General features: G+C 36.1%; 1 protein-coding gene and 1 pseudogene across 6 annotated transcripts; one reads left to right on the forward strand and one right to left on the reverse strand.

Moving 5' to 3' along the window:
- Positions 1-386: 386 nt before the first annotated feature.
- Positions 387-5,671, reverse strand: LOC103850542. 6 transcript variants are annotated; one of them, XM_033284987.1, is made up of 16 exons: positions 5,448-5,671; positions 5,198-5,333; positions 4,829-5,102; positions 4,662-4,752; positions 4,412-4,536; positions 4,144-4,343; positions 3,899-4,056; positions 3,500-3,614; positions 3,235-3,420; positions 2,162-3,161; positions 2,036-2,076; positions 1,584-1,960; positions 1,382-1,484; positions 1,219-1,307; positions 1,104-1,133; positions 393-1,022 (listed from the first exon to the last, which is right to left on the reverse strand). In XM_033284987.1, the coding sequence occupies exons 2-10, from the start codon at positions 5,228-5,230 to the stop codon at positions 2,982-2,984; spliced, it is 1,362 nt and encodes a 453-aa protein (XP_033140878.1). In that variant the 5' UTR covers positions 5,231-5,333; positions 5,448-5,671; the 3' UTR covers positions 393-1,022; positions 1,104-1,133; positions 1,219-1,307; positions 1,382-1,484; positions 1,584-1,960; positions 2,036-2,076; positions 2,162-2,981. The 6 variants fall into 6 exon arrangements, with proteins under 6 accessions (XP_033140875.1, XP_033140878.1, XP_033140879.1 ...); XM_033284988.1 differs by having other exon boundaries at positions 5,531-5,651; XM_033284986.1 differs by having other exon boundaries at positions 3,241-3,420; positions 5,198-5,366; positions 5,448-5,642.
- Positions 5,672-10,326: 4,655 nt separating this feature from the next.
- On the forward strand, positions 10,327-15,835 carry LOC117131905 (annotated as a pseudogene).
- The last annotated feature ends 352 nt before the right edge of the window (positions 15,836-16,187 follow it).

The following is a 16,187-nucleotide window of genomic DNA, read 5'->3' on the forward strand; positions in this document are numbered from 1 at the left end:
ATCTAAAACAGTGTTATAGACCAGATCGTCAGATTCAAGCACATGTAAATGTAAAAGGCCACACTTTTATAGAATCATGTAGATGGGGGGTCATAAAACCAGTTATGACAGTCTATAGATGACAATCAGTTTACCATTAGGATCCAAAATTCCATTACAGCCTTGACCACAAAGGAATCCATAAGTTGGTACGATATTATTAACGGATAAAGAAACATTCTGTCATGGGAACATAAGAAACCATATTAATCTTTCAGAGAGAAAAATGCTAGCAAAAATCAATGTTTGTATTTTTTGAAAATTTGTGAAACCATATTATATTTATGCATAACCTGTTAGACAATGCTTCTACAACACCATATGCCCAGCAGGAACTACAGTGACCATAAACAAACCAAAAATGTTTTCATTGATCTGAGAAGGCACTTTTGAATATAAAAAACCAAGCAAACAAAGTTAGCTGGTCTTTAATGTGATAATCAAGGAGATAATTAGATACATGACATAAGAAGAGTCAGTATATCATCTTTTGAAGACAATGAAATAAAGACATAGGTATCGAAGTTAAGATTGACCTAGGATCCTTCAAATTGCACTGTGACCAAGCGGTTCTAGCATCAACATCATTTGGAACATTAAAGAACATGAATCTGTCTATAGTCAGCAAATAATGATATTATTCATGATGATACCTACGTTTGATGATGGAGTCATGGAGATCTTCTCATGTCCATACCCAGTGACGCTCTTATCAATTTTGGCACCCATAGAGGGGAAATCAAGCAAACTGTTAGCAATTCTGATGTGGGGCTTGAAGCTCGGCGACTCTAAAAGCTCTAGAAATGGAGACGGTGGCTCCCGAACTGGTGGAAGTCTCACACGACCTCTCTGACAACAAAGACTAAACTGCTTGCTCTCTTGGTTTGTCTGAACTCGAGGTGCTTCAGCATTCCAGAACAACGCTTTACAGGATGGACATGAGACCAACTCCCATTTGTCATATGTCTTGAGATCATTTTCACCTAGATATAACAAACGCATAATCGGTTAATTATGAAATTATAACCGAATCTTGAAACGGTCGTAAAGTGTGAGTGACATACGTGGTCTTTTTGAGCTTCCGGAAGTAGATGCTGTTGTATAATGTCAGATTCAGCTCATCAGGAAACAGAAATTTGTTTTTAAAATGCTATTAATAAGACACAGAATTTTATTTACCAGATGCCGATGAAGATCCAGCTATCTGGGCCCTTTTTTTCTCTTTACACAAATCTCCATTCGTAGCTGTCTGGCACTTCGAGCAGAATCTGCAGTTGTTATTTTGTTGATTGGCTGATATCTTAAATTTATTATTAGTTCGTGTAAAAGAATGCGACGATACCTTTAGCTATGCGGCGTTCTTGATTTATAGTAGTCAGAGTGTCTGATTCGGATAAGTTACCGTGTGAGAGAACCGGTCTGCGAAGATGATGCTGCAGGAGGCACTGATTAAATCAACTAAATTAGTTAGATATACCTCTATATATATATATATATATATATAGATCTATATATATACACGTATACATTCACTTATTCTGTACCTGTAAGAGTAATTGGTCTTCCCATTTTGCGTTTCTTATTAGGTTGCTAGTTAGCTAAGAAACATCAAATTTCAGAGTACCTTCTCAGGCTCAAAATCTCCCAGGAGATCTTCCACCAGAGTATCTGCCCAGGCAAAATTTAAACAATACACTGATGATTACTAATACAATCTCCTTAATCAAGAATTCAAAACAAAATCATCGGGTAAGCCTTCCCTGACCTTCCCTTAGCTTTAAACAAACTAAAACACTGAAAAAAACGAAGCAACTAATCAAAGACAAAGACATCAACAAAAAAAGTAATTTGATGCTTCTCTGGCTGACCTGTGTTCCCATGATTCATTACAATAAACTGAAACCGAGGTTCTTGTTTACTTCTGAAACAAAACAAAATCAGATTTTTAGAAGATAAAAGTCAACATCACGCATAGCTGAAGACCTAAAGTACTCACCTTTTGACAACAAACAAAGACCCTTCAACATCCTTACGACTCTGATTGAAAATAAGAAAACCACACAGATCAGTCAGTAACAAAGCATACATCAACAACCTCATACGATTAGTGATTGCAACTTACCCATTGACTGATCTCAATGTTGAATTCATAGAAGGTAGCATGAGCTGCTGTGATTAGGATCTCCTCATGAAAGGATCGATTCGCTGGAGACCTGTGAGATTAAAGAGGATAACTCCGTTATATGTATTGTTTCAGACAGTGAAGAAGAAGATGAAAGAGCGTATTAGAAACTTCAATCGCCATTAGCGCTGGAGACAGAAAAGAGACGAAGAAGAACCTAATGGAAAACGCCGTGTTTCATCAAGTATACCCTTAAGGGCTAGAGAAAGAGATGATTTGGGCCCAACAAAATGCAAAGCCCGTACGAATGCAGTGTTTTTAAAAGAATGAGACACGTGGCAGCGTTTTCTTCCTCCACTTAGTGACGTGGCATCACCTGGAGGGAGACAACATATTTTTATAGTAATAGATAGGAGCGTGATTAAAACTTATTGGTCGGTATACATGTGTACTTAAACCAAATGATATGTTCATAATAACTAAACAATGATGTGATCATGATTGTTAACTAATTTCCACTATTTATTCATAGGTCGGTATACATATGTACTTAAACCAAATGATATGTTTATAATAACTAAACGATGATGTGATCATGATTGCTAATTAATTTACACTTTTTATTTCATTTGAAAGATACTAAACTACTTTATATGACTTAATGATTAAAATAGTTACTGATTAACCCCAAACTGACGGAAACAGAGTTTTAGATTAAGGGAAATGAGCAAACTGAAATAAAGACAACAAAAGACGCGAACGTAAGACAATAATAATTTTCCAACTTGAAACATGAAACCATAACTGCTGGTACTCAATTTCAAACAACACGAGCTTTCTTGGCTGCACTGGTAGATGGGCGAGAACTCTTCTCCACCGCAGCATCGGCTGGAGTCCCATCCGCCTTCTTATCAGGACCACTGCTGCCTTCTCCAGAGTCACCGCGGACTGGAACATGACCACCATCTCCAAGGTTATTATCATCCTCATCGTTCCCTCCCTGATACATATGGCTAGCGTTACAGACAAACACACGTACATAGCTATTAAAAAGCTTACAAATACACCCATACACTTACGACAAAGTCAGGAGCTGGAATACGCTCGTGCTCCTTAAGGATACGGGTGATGGTAAAAGTCTGATGGTGCGCGGTGAAGTTGAACGCGCTAACTCTGACCTGGAAAGTGAGAGTCTTTCCTTCCATGTCACTGATAAACGGTGGCACCATCATGTCCTCAGGATTCTCTCCTTCTACCGCCTGTTAGAAAGTTCGAAAACATCAGACATGATATCATTTACTATGAATAACGTTTCTAAAAGACATACACATATCTTACCAACATCTGACCAGCCTCACTTGCTCGGAGATTATGCAGCTTAGTCATCACACCATCAAAACACACGAATGTACCTTCAGCAGTGTTATCAGCGATTGCCAACTCCAGACGATAACTGTGGAAGTTTACAGGAAAGAGGATCAATTTTTTTCAATCTCAATAACAGATAATCTACACGCATATGATTACATAATTATAAAAGAGTACACACGTAAATTTATGTATAGGAATCTCTTATTTATTTTTAATTTACAATTATAAAAGGGCACACATGTAAATCTAATTATATAAACACTAAATGTTTTTTTTTTTTTTAAAGTATTAAACGAATGTACTATTTGAATCGTTTTTTATTATTTGACGTGTAGGTTAAGGCAACAAAATGTATACAATACTTACCGAAGAACTCCGACAGCATTAGGATTATTACATCGCACACACTCCAAAGCAGAGACAGTACGCTGCAATTTCTTACTGCATTTAGCGCATGCAACGTAACACCATCCCTTATCCACGTCGAGTCGAACCACTCTCCCAGTGCAGACAAAGTCAATGTCCTGCAGATTACTTATTAACTCTACGTACTAAATAAAGATTTCAAACATTTTTTTTTTTTATAAAAAAATCATATCTGCATATGGTACCTGTGACTGAGCAGAGGCGACAAAACTTATAAGTTCCGATATGGTCAAGCTCTCCACCTTTGCATATCCTTTCAGCAATGGTGCAGCAGAAGGAACTCCATTGTCCCTGGCGACCAATCTATAGAAGTAATCCTCCCCTGACTTCGTCTCCTTGTCAAAATACACGTGGGTTCCAGATGTTGCATTTAAGAACAAACCACCTACCATCATAACAGAAACTTATATCTCATGGAATTTAAAGCAGGAAGTAGAATGGAAACCACAATACCTCCAATCATCTTTGGATTAATGCTGGTTGCAACAACAACTCTGGGGTCACCATGCATATCCTCAAGCCTTTTGTGAAAAGCCTCTGCTTGACTTTCAAAGAAACTCAAGGTGACGGTTGAATCCCTATAATTATGTATTTCACCATGAAACACAGAATCAGTCTAAAATCATCTAACAAACGGTAGTAACACATGGAAACACATATAAGCAAAAAAAAATAAAAAATAAAAAAATAAGAAAAAAAATACTTATCCAGTTTGATAGTAGCCATGAGACGACTCTTTTCTCCAGGAGTATCACACACGTTACTCTTCACTGCAGTGATCTCACCTACAATATCTATGCAAGACCAAGGAATATCTCAGCATACCATATGGCTAACCGTTCAATTAATTTATGAATAATCGAATTCAACCTGGTAGCTGTGTACTCGTGTTGGCTAGACCAATCAATTCAGACTGGTTACGGAACCGGAATCCTTCTTCAGGTAATGGACTAACCGGCTCGATTAGCTCATCAAAGGCGGTGGAATCATTGAACCGGATCAGCAGAGGGGAGTCGGTGAGCCGGAAATTCTGGGCACATCGAGCCACATCGAATCCAGAGACGGTGTACATCGTTCCGGCGGCGAGTTTGGAACGGAATCTTGAAAGGCGGTTAGCATAGATGGTGGCTTGCATCAATGTCGCCTGATACATGAAAAAAAAAAAATTGATTTAAATTTAGGAAAAAAAAACAAACACGAAGAGTTTAATCGGATTGATCATGTATAAAAACAACTCACATTGACATCAATCAAGAGCATGTCGACCCACATCAACTCCCCACCGCGTTTCACATTCTTCGCCTCCCAGAATCGCAGAAGTCGAGCTTCAACAGCGGATGAGCACTTGCCGGACTTGAGGTCTGAGAAGAAAACCCTGGGAGTAGACATGACAAATCTAAAGCGGAATCTATAGGAGTAATAAGCAAAGAAGAAAGATTTGGTGAATCGAAGATGAGAGATACGATGTCTATTTATACAAAAATCTCACCGCCTATGCGACGCGACGACCGCATTGAAGGCACATCGTGGAGGTAATAATAAATGGGAGTTAAGTATCGTCTGAACCGTTACCGGAATCGCAAATCAGGACGGAGGCGATGGTGTAATCGCGAGACGCGATCTAGGGTTCTTCACTTACGGGCCTGGCAAATGAAGCCCAAATCAAAAGCGCGAAAAGGAGTGAAGAAAGCGCGGTATGTGGAGAAGCGAGACACGCGTCAACTCTATATCAAAAGAATTTACACGTGGACATGACGGGAGAGACTCAAACATTCTTTTATATAATTAGATAATAACATTTTATGGCTTTGGTGATGTGTTTCAATATTGATCATAAATGCTAAATCAGCATCCATGAATTATGATCCGTTTTCAAACTCTAACATTTACGTAGATATTCAAAATTGTTTGAAATACTCATTTTTCTTTCTATAAAATCATTAAATAGTTTTCAATACAAAATAACTTCCAAGACAGCTATTTGGTTTGAGAAGATGAGTTAGCTACCCATGTCATGGCAGACAACCTGGTACATTTGCATCGGTCCGCGCTTTCATAGTTTATAGGTCAGAATAGCAATAAAAACATATGAATATATATATATATATATAGTTTTTTGTATTATTAACGGAGGTACAGTTCGTCACCATTGGAAGCTTATATTTGGTTTTATATTGCATGACTCCGAATTTTACTATTATATTTTTATTCTTTAGTTATAACGTTTTGACATATGAATTTATGATATTAGGTCAAGTATTTTGACTCACTGATCAAGTGAAATCACAGTGTGAACGTCGTATTACATATACTATCTTATTCAGTTTGTTGGAATCTCTCGGAATGTACAAAATATTTTTGGGTAAGGTTAAACAAATGTTTAAGCACCACCAATGGAATAATATTCAATACAATAATCCAAGTGGTGCCGAGATATTAATTTACAATTGTGTTTACTCTTTCATATTTATGTTCTGTAAAGCTTTTCTCGAATCTTGACAGCCCATTGTAGTAGTTCTAAACTGTAGATGTGCGAATGATCATCTCTATATAAACCACACCATATTCGTTGGATAATCATTACTTTTATAAATAAAGATGATTTCAGTTATAATTTTTTTTGAAGTTTTAAGTTATGAAATGATCTCTTATACATAATCTCAAATTCCTTTTCGTCTTAATGTAGATGATTATATCCCAATATTTATGTTTTTATTGGAACATGCTATTTTTGTGTACCATGCCTTGTTTCTATTCACATTTTACTTAACTAATGATCGTAAGTCAACTACATGTGTCTTTTTTTTTCAAACAACTACATGTGTCTATATGGTAACGTGTATGTTTATAGCTAATCCACATGATTACTATTTTACTTCGTAATTTTTCTGAAAGGGCATCATTTTATATATTTACTACTACGCATGCAAGACCTTAAAAATTGAAATACGTTTTTCCTTTTAAAGTCATGTTTATTTTATCATAGTGTTTACCCGTACGTCATGGACTCATGGTATTTCTAAGTTTCTCCATAAAATCTGGAGTTCCGATTTACTGAATATATCAAATCTATGTAAAAGATGAATAATACTACAAAAACACTTTGCCTTCCCATCATACCATTGAACGCTTTACACAGACCTACACTGCTCTACACATCTGAGAAGTTTTTTTTTTTTTGACAAATCTAAGCTTTTAATTCAATAATTTTTTTTATACCTGATATATTTTTACAAGCACCAACGAAAGCTTTGTATTTTGGGTATTTTAAAGAAAATCCTAGAATACAAAACTTTCTTTCATGCTTATAGGGATATAGTGAAGCCTTCGAAAATATTTCTGACATAATTTCTTTAAAAATCTACCAAAAGCCTTTTTACGACTGATTTAGGAAAACTGTAACTTTTTTGTTAATTTAAGAATTTTAGCAGAATTTTTTTTTTGAGAAAAAAATTTAGCAGAATTTTCTTCTTCTAAACTGTTAACTAGATAAACATTTCTGTTAAAATAACATGGATATGTACTAGCATATTAGGATAGTAGGAAGAAACGAATACTATTTTTAATAAATGTGGGAAGAAATGAATACAGTTCCTCTAACTTGTTTTGCTCCAAAACTATGGGCTGGTAAGAGCTATTTTATTAATCAATGCGTAATTAGGTCATCTAAACGTTCTGACTTGGATCGCACTTGGAATCAAGCTTCCAGTCTTTTATTTTAATTTTTTCTCAACTAAAAATATTCGCACGTAGTTTTATGCATGGTCTAATCATAATAAAGTAAAGACCCGCGACTAAACGGTAAATTGATTATCGATATATGTAATTGTTATTTTAAAACTTTGGAATTTTATCTGTTTTGTGAAAATAACATTTCTAGTTAATCATCCCTATTATCCACTACAACGTCAAAACCCTAAACGGTAATTAAATGCAAAGATGTACATATGTAAAAATTACAAACGAAAGGTTCGTGTAATTGAAAAAAACATGAAAATGACAAAGTCAGAATGTAAAACCCCTAAATGACCACAAAAAATTATAAGTAGGTAATAGTAAATCCACCTTGGCTAGGATATTTTCTAAAGAAACATGACTTCTTTATACATCGGCTAAGTTTTTCTTCCAACAAATTAAGGCTATATATATACCAAACTACAAAGGTCCGGATCTTTAGAGCCAATTCGAAAGAAACGAATCAACATAAATCATAATAGAAGATTGAGTCCGATCACCTCGTGATAGTTTGTCAACCATTATGTTTTTTCCCTTCAAATATGTTGAATGCTTACGACAATGAAATTCTTTCAGATGCATAATGAAAACCGGTGAGTATTTTGTTTTAGTGAAGATGAGAACATTCACTTGCAAAAACCATTGGCTGAGATATTTCTATAATGATTAAGATTCAAAATTTTAATTAATTACGCACATATGTTGTTGATATGAGAAGTTTTTCTAAAAACTGTTTTTTTCAGTGGCGTAATTAATTTGTCCTCTAGATCTTCCCTCGTCATCATAGTTTGCATGAAATATTTTATTTCTGGTCCATGAGCTTAACCGAATAAGCTAATGTTTCAGGCCCATTAAAAGAAATTAGACATGAGCCTAGACGGCTAGACCTCATCTGATGATGATGACTCACCTCAACTACTACCTTCGAGGGTTTCATCTTGTCATCAATAAACGATTCAGATACAAGCCTAGACCTTGCATAGTTAAATCCTTCGCTCAGATATGACCCAAGTCAAAGAGTTTTGGAATTTTTTTTTCCCGTTTCTCTAGAAAATAGAGATTTTGTAGTTGTTAGTCCACCAATTTAGAGAATATTATGAAGTTTTACTAAATTATTTGAAAAAATTTAAAACTATACCCATGTATCATGAAATAGGGTATAATATACATTAATACCAGAAAGTGTTTAAAATTTTTAAAACAACACTAAAGATCATAGGCTTCAGTATATATAGAGACTTTACAGAAAATTCAATATTTTTGTAGGGATTAACAAATAGATTTTGAAAAAAGTTTAAATATTCAAAAATATGAAAATATTGTTTTAATACATAGTTGCATCATTCACTAACATATGATGAATGTCAAAGAGGTTTGAAACCTTTGTTGTCTTCGTTTTTCTAAAAAAATAACCATTTTATAGTGGTTAGTCCACCAATTTAAGGAGTATTATGAAGTTTTACTAAATTAATTGACAAAAAAATTAAAACGATGTCCATGTACCAAAAAATATAGTTTAATATACATTTGTAGAATGTGATCTCTCCAAGATAGAAGAAGATGATATCACTAAGATCGAAGATTTTCTCGGTAAGGCCATCCCAAATTGTTTTGTTTGTTTGTTTGAAATTTTATCTGTCACAGTAAAATAATAATAATAGATGCATCACTGAAACTCTTTTGCATTGCTTAGAGCCTATCACACCCGACAATGGGACTAGGACAGTCATCTTCTGGGACGCCGTGGATTGCCCATTCCCTCTTTCTTTCTCTCCTGATCAGATCTATCAATCTATCCAATCAGCTCTTGTTAAAATGGGTTCTAGTGATAAGATTACAATTCGGGCTTATGTCAATGATACCAAGAAAACGTCTAAAAAGACGTGGGATTCAAGAATCTACTTTCTTCCCGGAGGTGATTTCCAAACTTTTTCTTTATATCTACTGTGTAGTCTTTTATACTCTCACTTCCATTTGATAATATATTTCTTTCTTTTTTCCAGGGGATAAAGCATCAAGACGTGTTAGAATGTTGAATAACATTTTTCTATTGCTAAAGGAGTCTCCTTATTTGAACAGGCCTTATGAAGCAAGTTTGGTCCTAGTCTCAGATCAATTCAAACATGACGCTTACTACATCGAGATGCTTCGAAATTTGAAGCTCATACATTACTATGTTATCTTAGTAACTCCGACTGAGGACATCAACAAGCCAGAAAGCCCTGAATGGCCAGGATTGCTAATAGATATAGGAGGATGGTGCCCTTTTAATGATGAAACAAGCGAACCTTGTTCCAAAAAGTATAAAGGCGGCTGAAGAAACGCCTTAGGGTCGTCGGATTATTACTATCTTTTATCTTTTTTTGTCTTATGTGCTTCCTTTAGTTTGGCTTAGTGTTTTGAATTTCGTTATGCTTGTGCTTCAATGTGTGTGGTGTTATAACCCCCTGTGATGCACCACTTACGTATGTTCGCTATATGTGCGAGGAACAAAAAAAAATATTTGGTTTGTTACCTTTTTAATTTTATAGATATACATAATGCAACATCTTCTATAGAGATAGGGGCTGATCATGCTATGCCTTTATTGTATCATCCACATATGATTCACGTATATATTGCTTTTGTTAAAATCATACATCTACATTTCTTTTTGGTAAATATGAACGTGAATCACATGATACATGAAGAAATACATGATTTTATTAAAGAGATACCATTATACCAATCGTTCACGTGGGTTTGGGGTTATCACTTTCGCTGATCGCCTGGCTATGGATGAGTCCATCAGAGAGATGCATGGAAAAGACTTTGGTGATCGGGTCATCTCAGTGAACAGAGCTGAACTAAAAATGGGGCGAGATGATGGGAAAGTCACGGCTCTAGAGTTGGTGGCAGAGACAGTGTGGCTATTCATTTGCTGGCAAGGGAAGCTTTGGTGGCCATGTTGACTTGACTGTTATACCGACCGTGACCGATATGGGGACCGTGAACGTTACATAGATGACGTTATGATGGTGGTAGAGACAGGTTTGACAGCAGAGAAGCCTACTTCCCCCGCTGATCGGTTTGCAGGCGGTGATAGATACAGCCGTCGACCAGATTGTTACACTCCAGCGAGTTATGACAAGCCCCGGTCCTTTGAGAGAGACATAGTCTCAAGTGCAGGCAGTGACAGGTACGGCGGTGGTAGAGCTGGTGTACACATACGTGGAGGAGACGAGGGAAGAGGGTTTAGAAGCAGAGCCGGTGGTCCTTATGAGAGGCCGAGCAGAAGCGTTGGTGGTGGTGGTCATATGTCGTCAGCTACTTTTGACCGTTACTAAGGCATACATGAAAAGTTATTTACTCTCACTTGTGTGTATGTGTTATTTAATATTTTCTGCTGCAGTAATAAAATTATTTCTAAATAAAACCATTCGCTACTGACCATATAGACAACGACCGTCTCAGAAGGTTATCGAGCTTTTCTAATTTTAATCTTCTTTAAATTTGGCTTTCTACATTTAGCATAAATCGATATAAAGAAGAGAAGACAGATTTTAACGCATAACCTCCAAGAAATTATATACGAAAACTTGTATAAATACATCAAATGTGAGTTTAACATTTTCAAAAAACTGAACACAAAAATAAAATAAAAATGAAACTTTTCATAATTGCTCTTATTGTTTTAGGGGTTTGTGTTGAAGATACGTTTGGGAAAAATTCATTTGGGATCGTAAACAAGTTTCGAAGGCATACAAAGCTCAGTGTCCGTTGCTGGTCCGGAAACGACAAGTTTGGGACTATATTCTTAATGAATGGGCAAGAAAAACATTGGAGATTCGACGATGCGTTTTTTCATGAGACAGTCTTTCATTGTGAGTTAAAGCATGGATATCACTTCATGCATTTCCAAACCTTCGTAGCTTATACGTCAAAATGGAATGACTCACTCAAGAATAGATCTAACGCGACATGGTTAGCCGCAGAGAAAGGTCTCTACAAAATATGGGAACATAGGTCTCCTGAATTTATGTATCATTGGTTATAAACCAGTTGTCTAATATTTAGCCTGTTGCAATTTAATATTCGAGAATATTTTATGTATCTTATACAATAAAGGAGAGTTGTCTCTCTCCTCCTGCGTCCATGTCAGCATTCACATATGGGCGTTTGTTGCCACGTGGCATACCCGTACACAAGTGAATCCTGCGTTTTATGTCCTTTGTTTGAACTGGGTTTTTGATACAACTTACGGATGGGCCTTTTAAAACAAAATGGCAAGCCCAATTAAGTTTTAGGTTTCCTCTGAAAATCCTCTTCTTCTTCACGCCTCCGACATTCGTAAAGTAGCAGCCGAATTTTCAGAAACTAGAATGACTCCTCCCACTCTCCCGGTAACGTCTCAAGCTTCCATTAATATGTGTTTAAGAGCTTTAGTGTGATTATCCCACTCCTCCCACCTCTTCGCCTTCCACAGTAACCGTTTGAAGTTTGGAATATAAATATCCCATCTTCCAACTATGGACACCATAACTCAAACAAGATCCAAAAGAATAGTTTGTTCTAACAACCGATTCCAGAAATATCAACAAAGCCGGTGAAATCTCAAGACAAGTAAGTCACATACAACCCTAGCTTAATATGAATGTTCTTGCGAAATAACAATAGCTATCATTCTAACCGTTACTACATTCATTACAGGAATCAGCTAGAGAGACCAGTCCAAGTCTTAACGTTTTTGAAGACAGCTACGATGGTCATCAAGAGGTGGAGACCCGATAGATACTATTTGGATGCTGACATTTGCAAACAACTTCGTTTGGTAGGCAATTTTTTACAGACTCCGAGTTTTCTAAACACCTGATATATTTATGAATTTCTTGAAAACATTGGCTTTATGTCTCCAATGTCAACCACACATAGATCTTCAAGCGTTACACCACTTATGATGTACTGCAGAATTGTTATAGGTTCTTAATATGTTTCGCGCCTGTTACTGAGACAGATATTCTTATTAGAGGAATCTTATACAATAAAGGAGAGTTGTCTCTCTCCTCCTGCGTCCATGTCAGCATTCACATATGGGCGTTTGTTGCCACGTGGCATACCCGTACACAAGTGAATCCTGCGTTTTATGTCCTTTGTTTGAACTGGGTTTTTGATACAACTTACGGATGGGCCTTTTAAAACAAAATGGCAAGCCCAATTAAGTTTTAGGTTTCCTCTGAAAATCCTCTTCTTCTTCACGCCTCCGACATTCGTAAAGTAGCAGCCGAATTTTCAGAAACTAGAATGACTCCTCCCACTCTCCCGGTAACGTCTCAAGCTTCCATTAATATGTGTTTAAGAGCTTTAGTGTGATTATCCCACTCCTCCCACCTCTTCGCCTTCCACAGTAACCGTTTGAAGTTTGGAATATAAATATCCCATCTTCCAACTATGGACACCATAACTCAAACAAGATCCAAAAGAATAGTTTGTTCTAACAACCGATTCCAGAAATATCAACAAAGCCGGTGAAATCTCAAGACAAGTAAGTCACATACAACCCTAGCTTAATATGAATGTTCTTGCGAAATAACAATAGCTATCATTCTAACCGTTACTACATTCATTACAGGAATCAGCTAGAGAGACCAGTCCAAGTCTTAACGTTTTTGAAGACAGCTACGATGGTCATCAAGAGGTGGAGACCCGATAGATACTATTTGGATGCTGACATTTGCAAACAACTTCGTTTGGTAGGCAATTTTTTACAGACTCCGAGTTTTCTAAACACCTGATATATTTATGAATTTCTTGAAAACATTGGCTTTATGTCTCCAATGTCAACCACACATAGATCTTCAAGCGTTACACCACTTATGATGTACTGCAGAATTGTTATAGGTTCTTAATATGTTTCGCGCCTGTTACTGAGACAGATATTCTTATTAGAGGAATCTTATACAATAAAGGAGAGTTGTCTCTCTCCTCCTGCGTCCATGTCAGCATTCACATATGGGCGTTTGTTGCCACGTGGCATACCCGTACACAAGTGAATCCTGCGTTTTATGTCCTTTGTTTGAACTGGGTTTTTGATACAACTTACGGATGGGCCTTTTAAAACAAAATGGCAAGCCCAATTAAGTTTTAGGTTTCCTCTGAAAATCCTCTTCTTCTTCACGCCTCCGACATTCGTAAAGTAGCAGCCGAATTTTCAGAAACTAGAATGACTCCTCCCACTCTCCCGGTAATGTCTCAAGCTTCCATTAATATGTGTTTAAGAGCTTTAGTGTGATTATCCCACTCCTCCCACCTCTTCGCCTTCCACAGTAACCGTTTGAAGTTTGGAATATAAATATCCCATCTTCCAACTATGGACACCATAACTCAAACAAGATCCAAAAGAATAGTTTGTTCTAACAACCGATTCCAGAAATATCAACAAAGCCGGTGAAATCTCAAGACAAGTAAGTCACATACAACCCTAGCTTAATATGAATGTTCTTGCGAAATAACAATAGCTATCATTCTAACCGTTACTACATTCATTACAGGAATCAGCTAGAGAGACCAGTCCAAGTCTTAACGTTTTTGAAGACAGCTACGATGGTCATCAAGAGGTGGAGACCCGATAGATACTATTTGGATGCTGACATTTGCAAACAACTTCGTTTGGTAGGCAATTTTTTACAGACTCCGAGTTTTCTAAACACCTGATATATTTATGAATTTCTTGAAAACATTGGCTTTATGTCTCCAATGTCAACCACACATAGATCTTCAAGCGTTACACCACTTATGATGTACTGCAGAATTGTTATAGGTTCTTAATATGTTTCGCGCCTGTTACTGAGACAGATATTCTTATTAGAGGAAAATAAGGCGTCTATCTCATTATCGGGATGAAGAAAATCAAGCTTCATTATCTATCATGTTTAAGGCGGCTCTGTTTTTAATTAAAAAGAAAATTAATTTTTGATTATATTGCAGGCTCGATTCTTCTTTAATCAGCTTATATCTGGAGTTAGTTATTGTCATGCGATTTTACAATACGAGGTGCCGGCGTGTATGGTTTGACATCTCCTGATTCTATTACAAGGTACTCTCATCTTCTACTGCCACTCTTTATTTATCCTGGACATATTGTTTGATATGGTTTTTGTTCTACTGATCTACATATATTTTTGTCTCTTTTGTTGTACTAATTACATAAATTATTTGGAGTAGGCATCCCTTTTTCTCATCAGCATGACTTTAATTTTGTTCTTGTCTTTGCACTGTTTTTGCTTTCTGATCTTCACATGTGGTTTGAATAATACGTTAACATTAGGCTGAGTATCTAAAAGAGATAGTTTACTACTATGAAAGTATCCTTACAAAGACATTAGTTTTGCATAGCTTTGCTCTGACTAGGAGAAGAACACAGCTTTGGCGAAGATGACTAAAGTCTGCAAGGCTATGACCCTGTGACTCAAGACTTATATGGACCTAGACATGTAGATGAGACTGAATGAAACTAGATAGCCAAGAAAGAGTCGAAGGAGCAAGAGTATATTGATCTCAGTATCGGTGATGAAAATATAAGTGTTGGCCAAAAAATCAAGTCATCGTTTCCCAGCAACCTATCGAACAATTACCATTACACATGAACATTGGAAGTTCGAATTGATGTTAAATTAGAAACAAAACAGGAATTACGTACTTTCTTATTAAAATTCAGATTAATTAAATATCTACATTTGGTAAGAGAACTAGAAATACATATATATTATTTTTGATCAAATGAAATACAATCTATTTATCTCAGAAATATTATACATATGCAATGCTTTGAAGATAGGCTCGACATGAGTCAGTAATTCATTTACTTGCCGTACAAGTATGAGGTTTCCTAACTTAGTTGCGAGAGCCAGAGGTGTTCCATGAAACCACTATATGTGAAGTCCCAGTATTCTATATCAACAATACCAAATGCACCATATAGTAAAATATTAAAATCCCTAATCTACAATCGATTTTCAATTGTCCCTAATCTTAAATATAGGACTGTGTACGCTCCCACCATCAGAGTTCATTATGTAACTACATTAATAAAAACTACAGTCTATATAGCACCCAAATTCTACAAGAAAAAAAAACATACAAACGATTTTTCAAAATTTGGTTAAATTATCAAAACCCTCATTAGTATGCATGATACGATTGTTTTGAAAACTAAACACCTTCAGGAAACTTTTGAATTAATAGTTCAGCCTTCAGGTATCGTTGGTTAGTTATGCCATAAGAGTACTTAACCAGATCTAAATAATAGTTTTATATTGAAAAGGTTCAACGTTGATTTAAATATATAATAGTGTTGATATAAATTAACAACTCAGAAAAATGAATACAGTCAGTTCATTAGAAACCATTAGCTAAGAAAATAAAATAAAACCCCTGGGAATAAATGGTCCTTAAAACAAAATGTTACAGACTTAAGCTCACCTCTATAAGACATAGTTACAACCCCTAACCTTCATAC

The sequence above is a fragment of the Brassica rapa genome, chromosome A02 (assembly GCF_000309985.2).
Source record: "Brassica rapa cultivar Chiifu-401-42 chromosome A02, CAAS_Brap_v3.01, whole genome shotgun sequence".
Taxonomy (NCBI): Eukaryota; Viridiplantae; Streptophyta; class Magnoliopsida; order Brassicales; family Brassicaceae; genus Brassica; species Brassica rapa.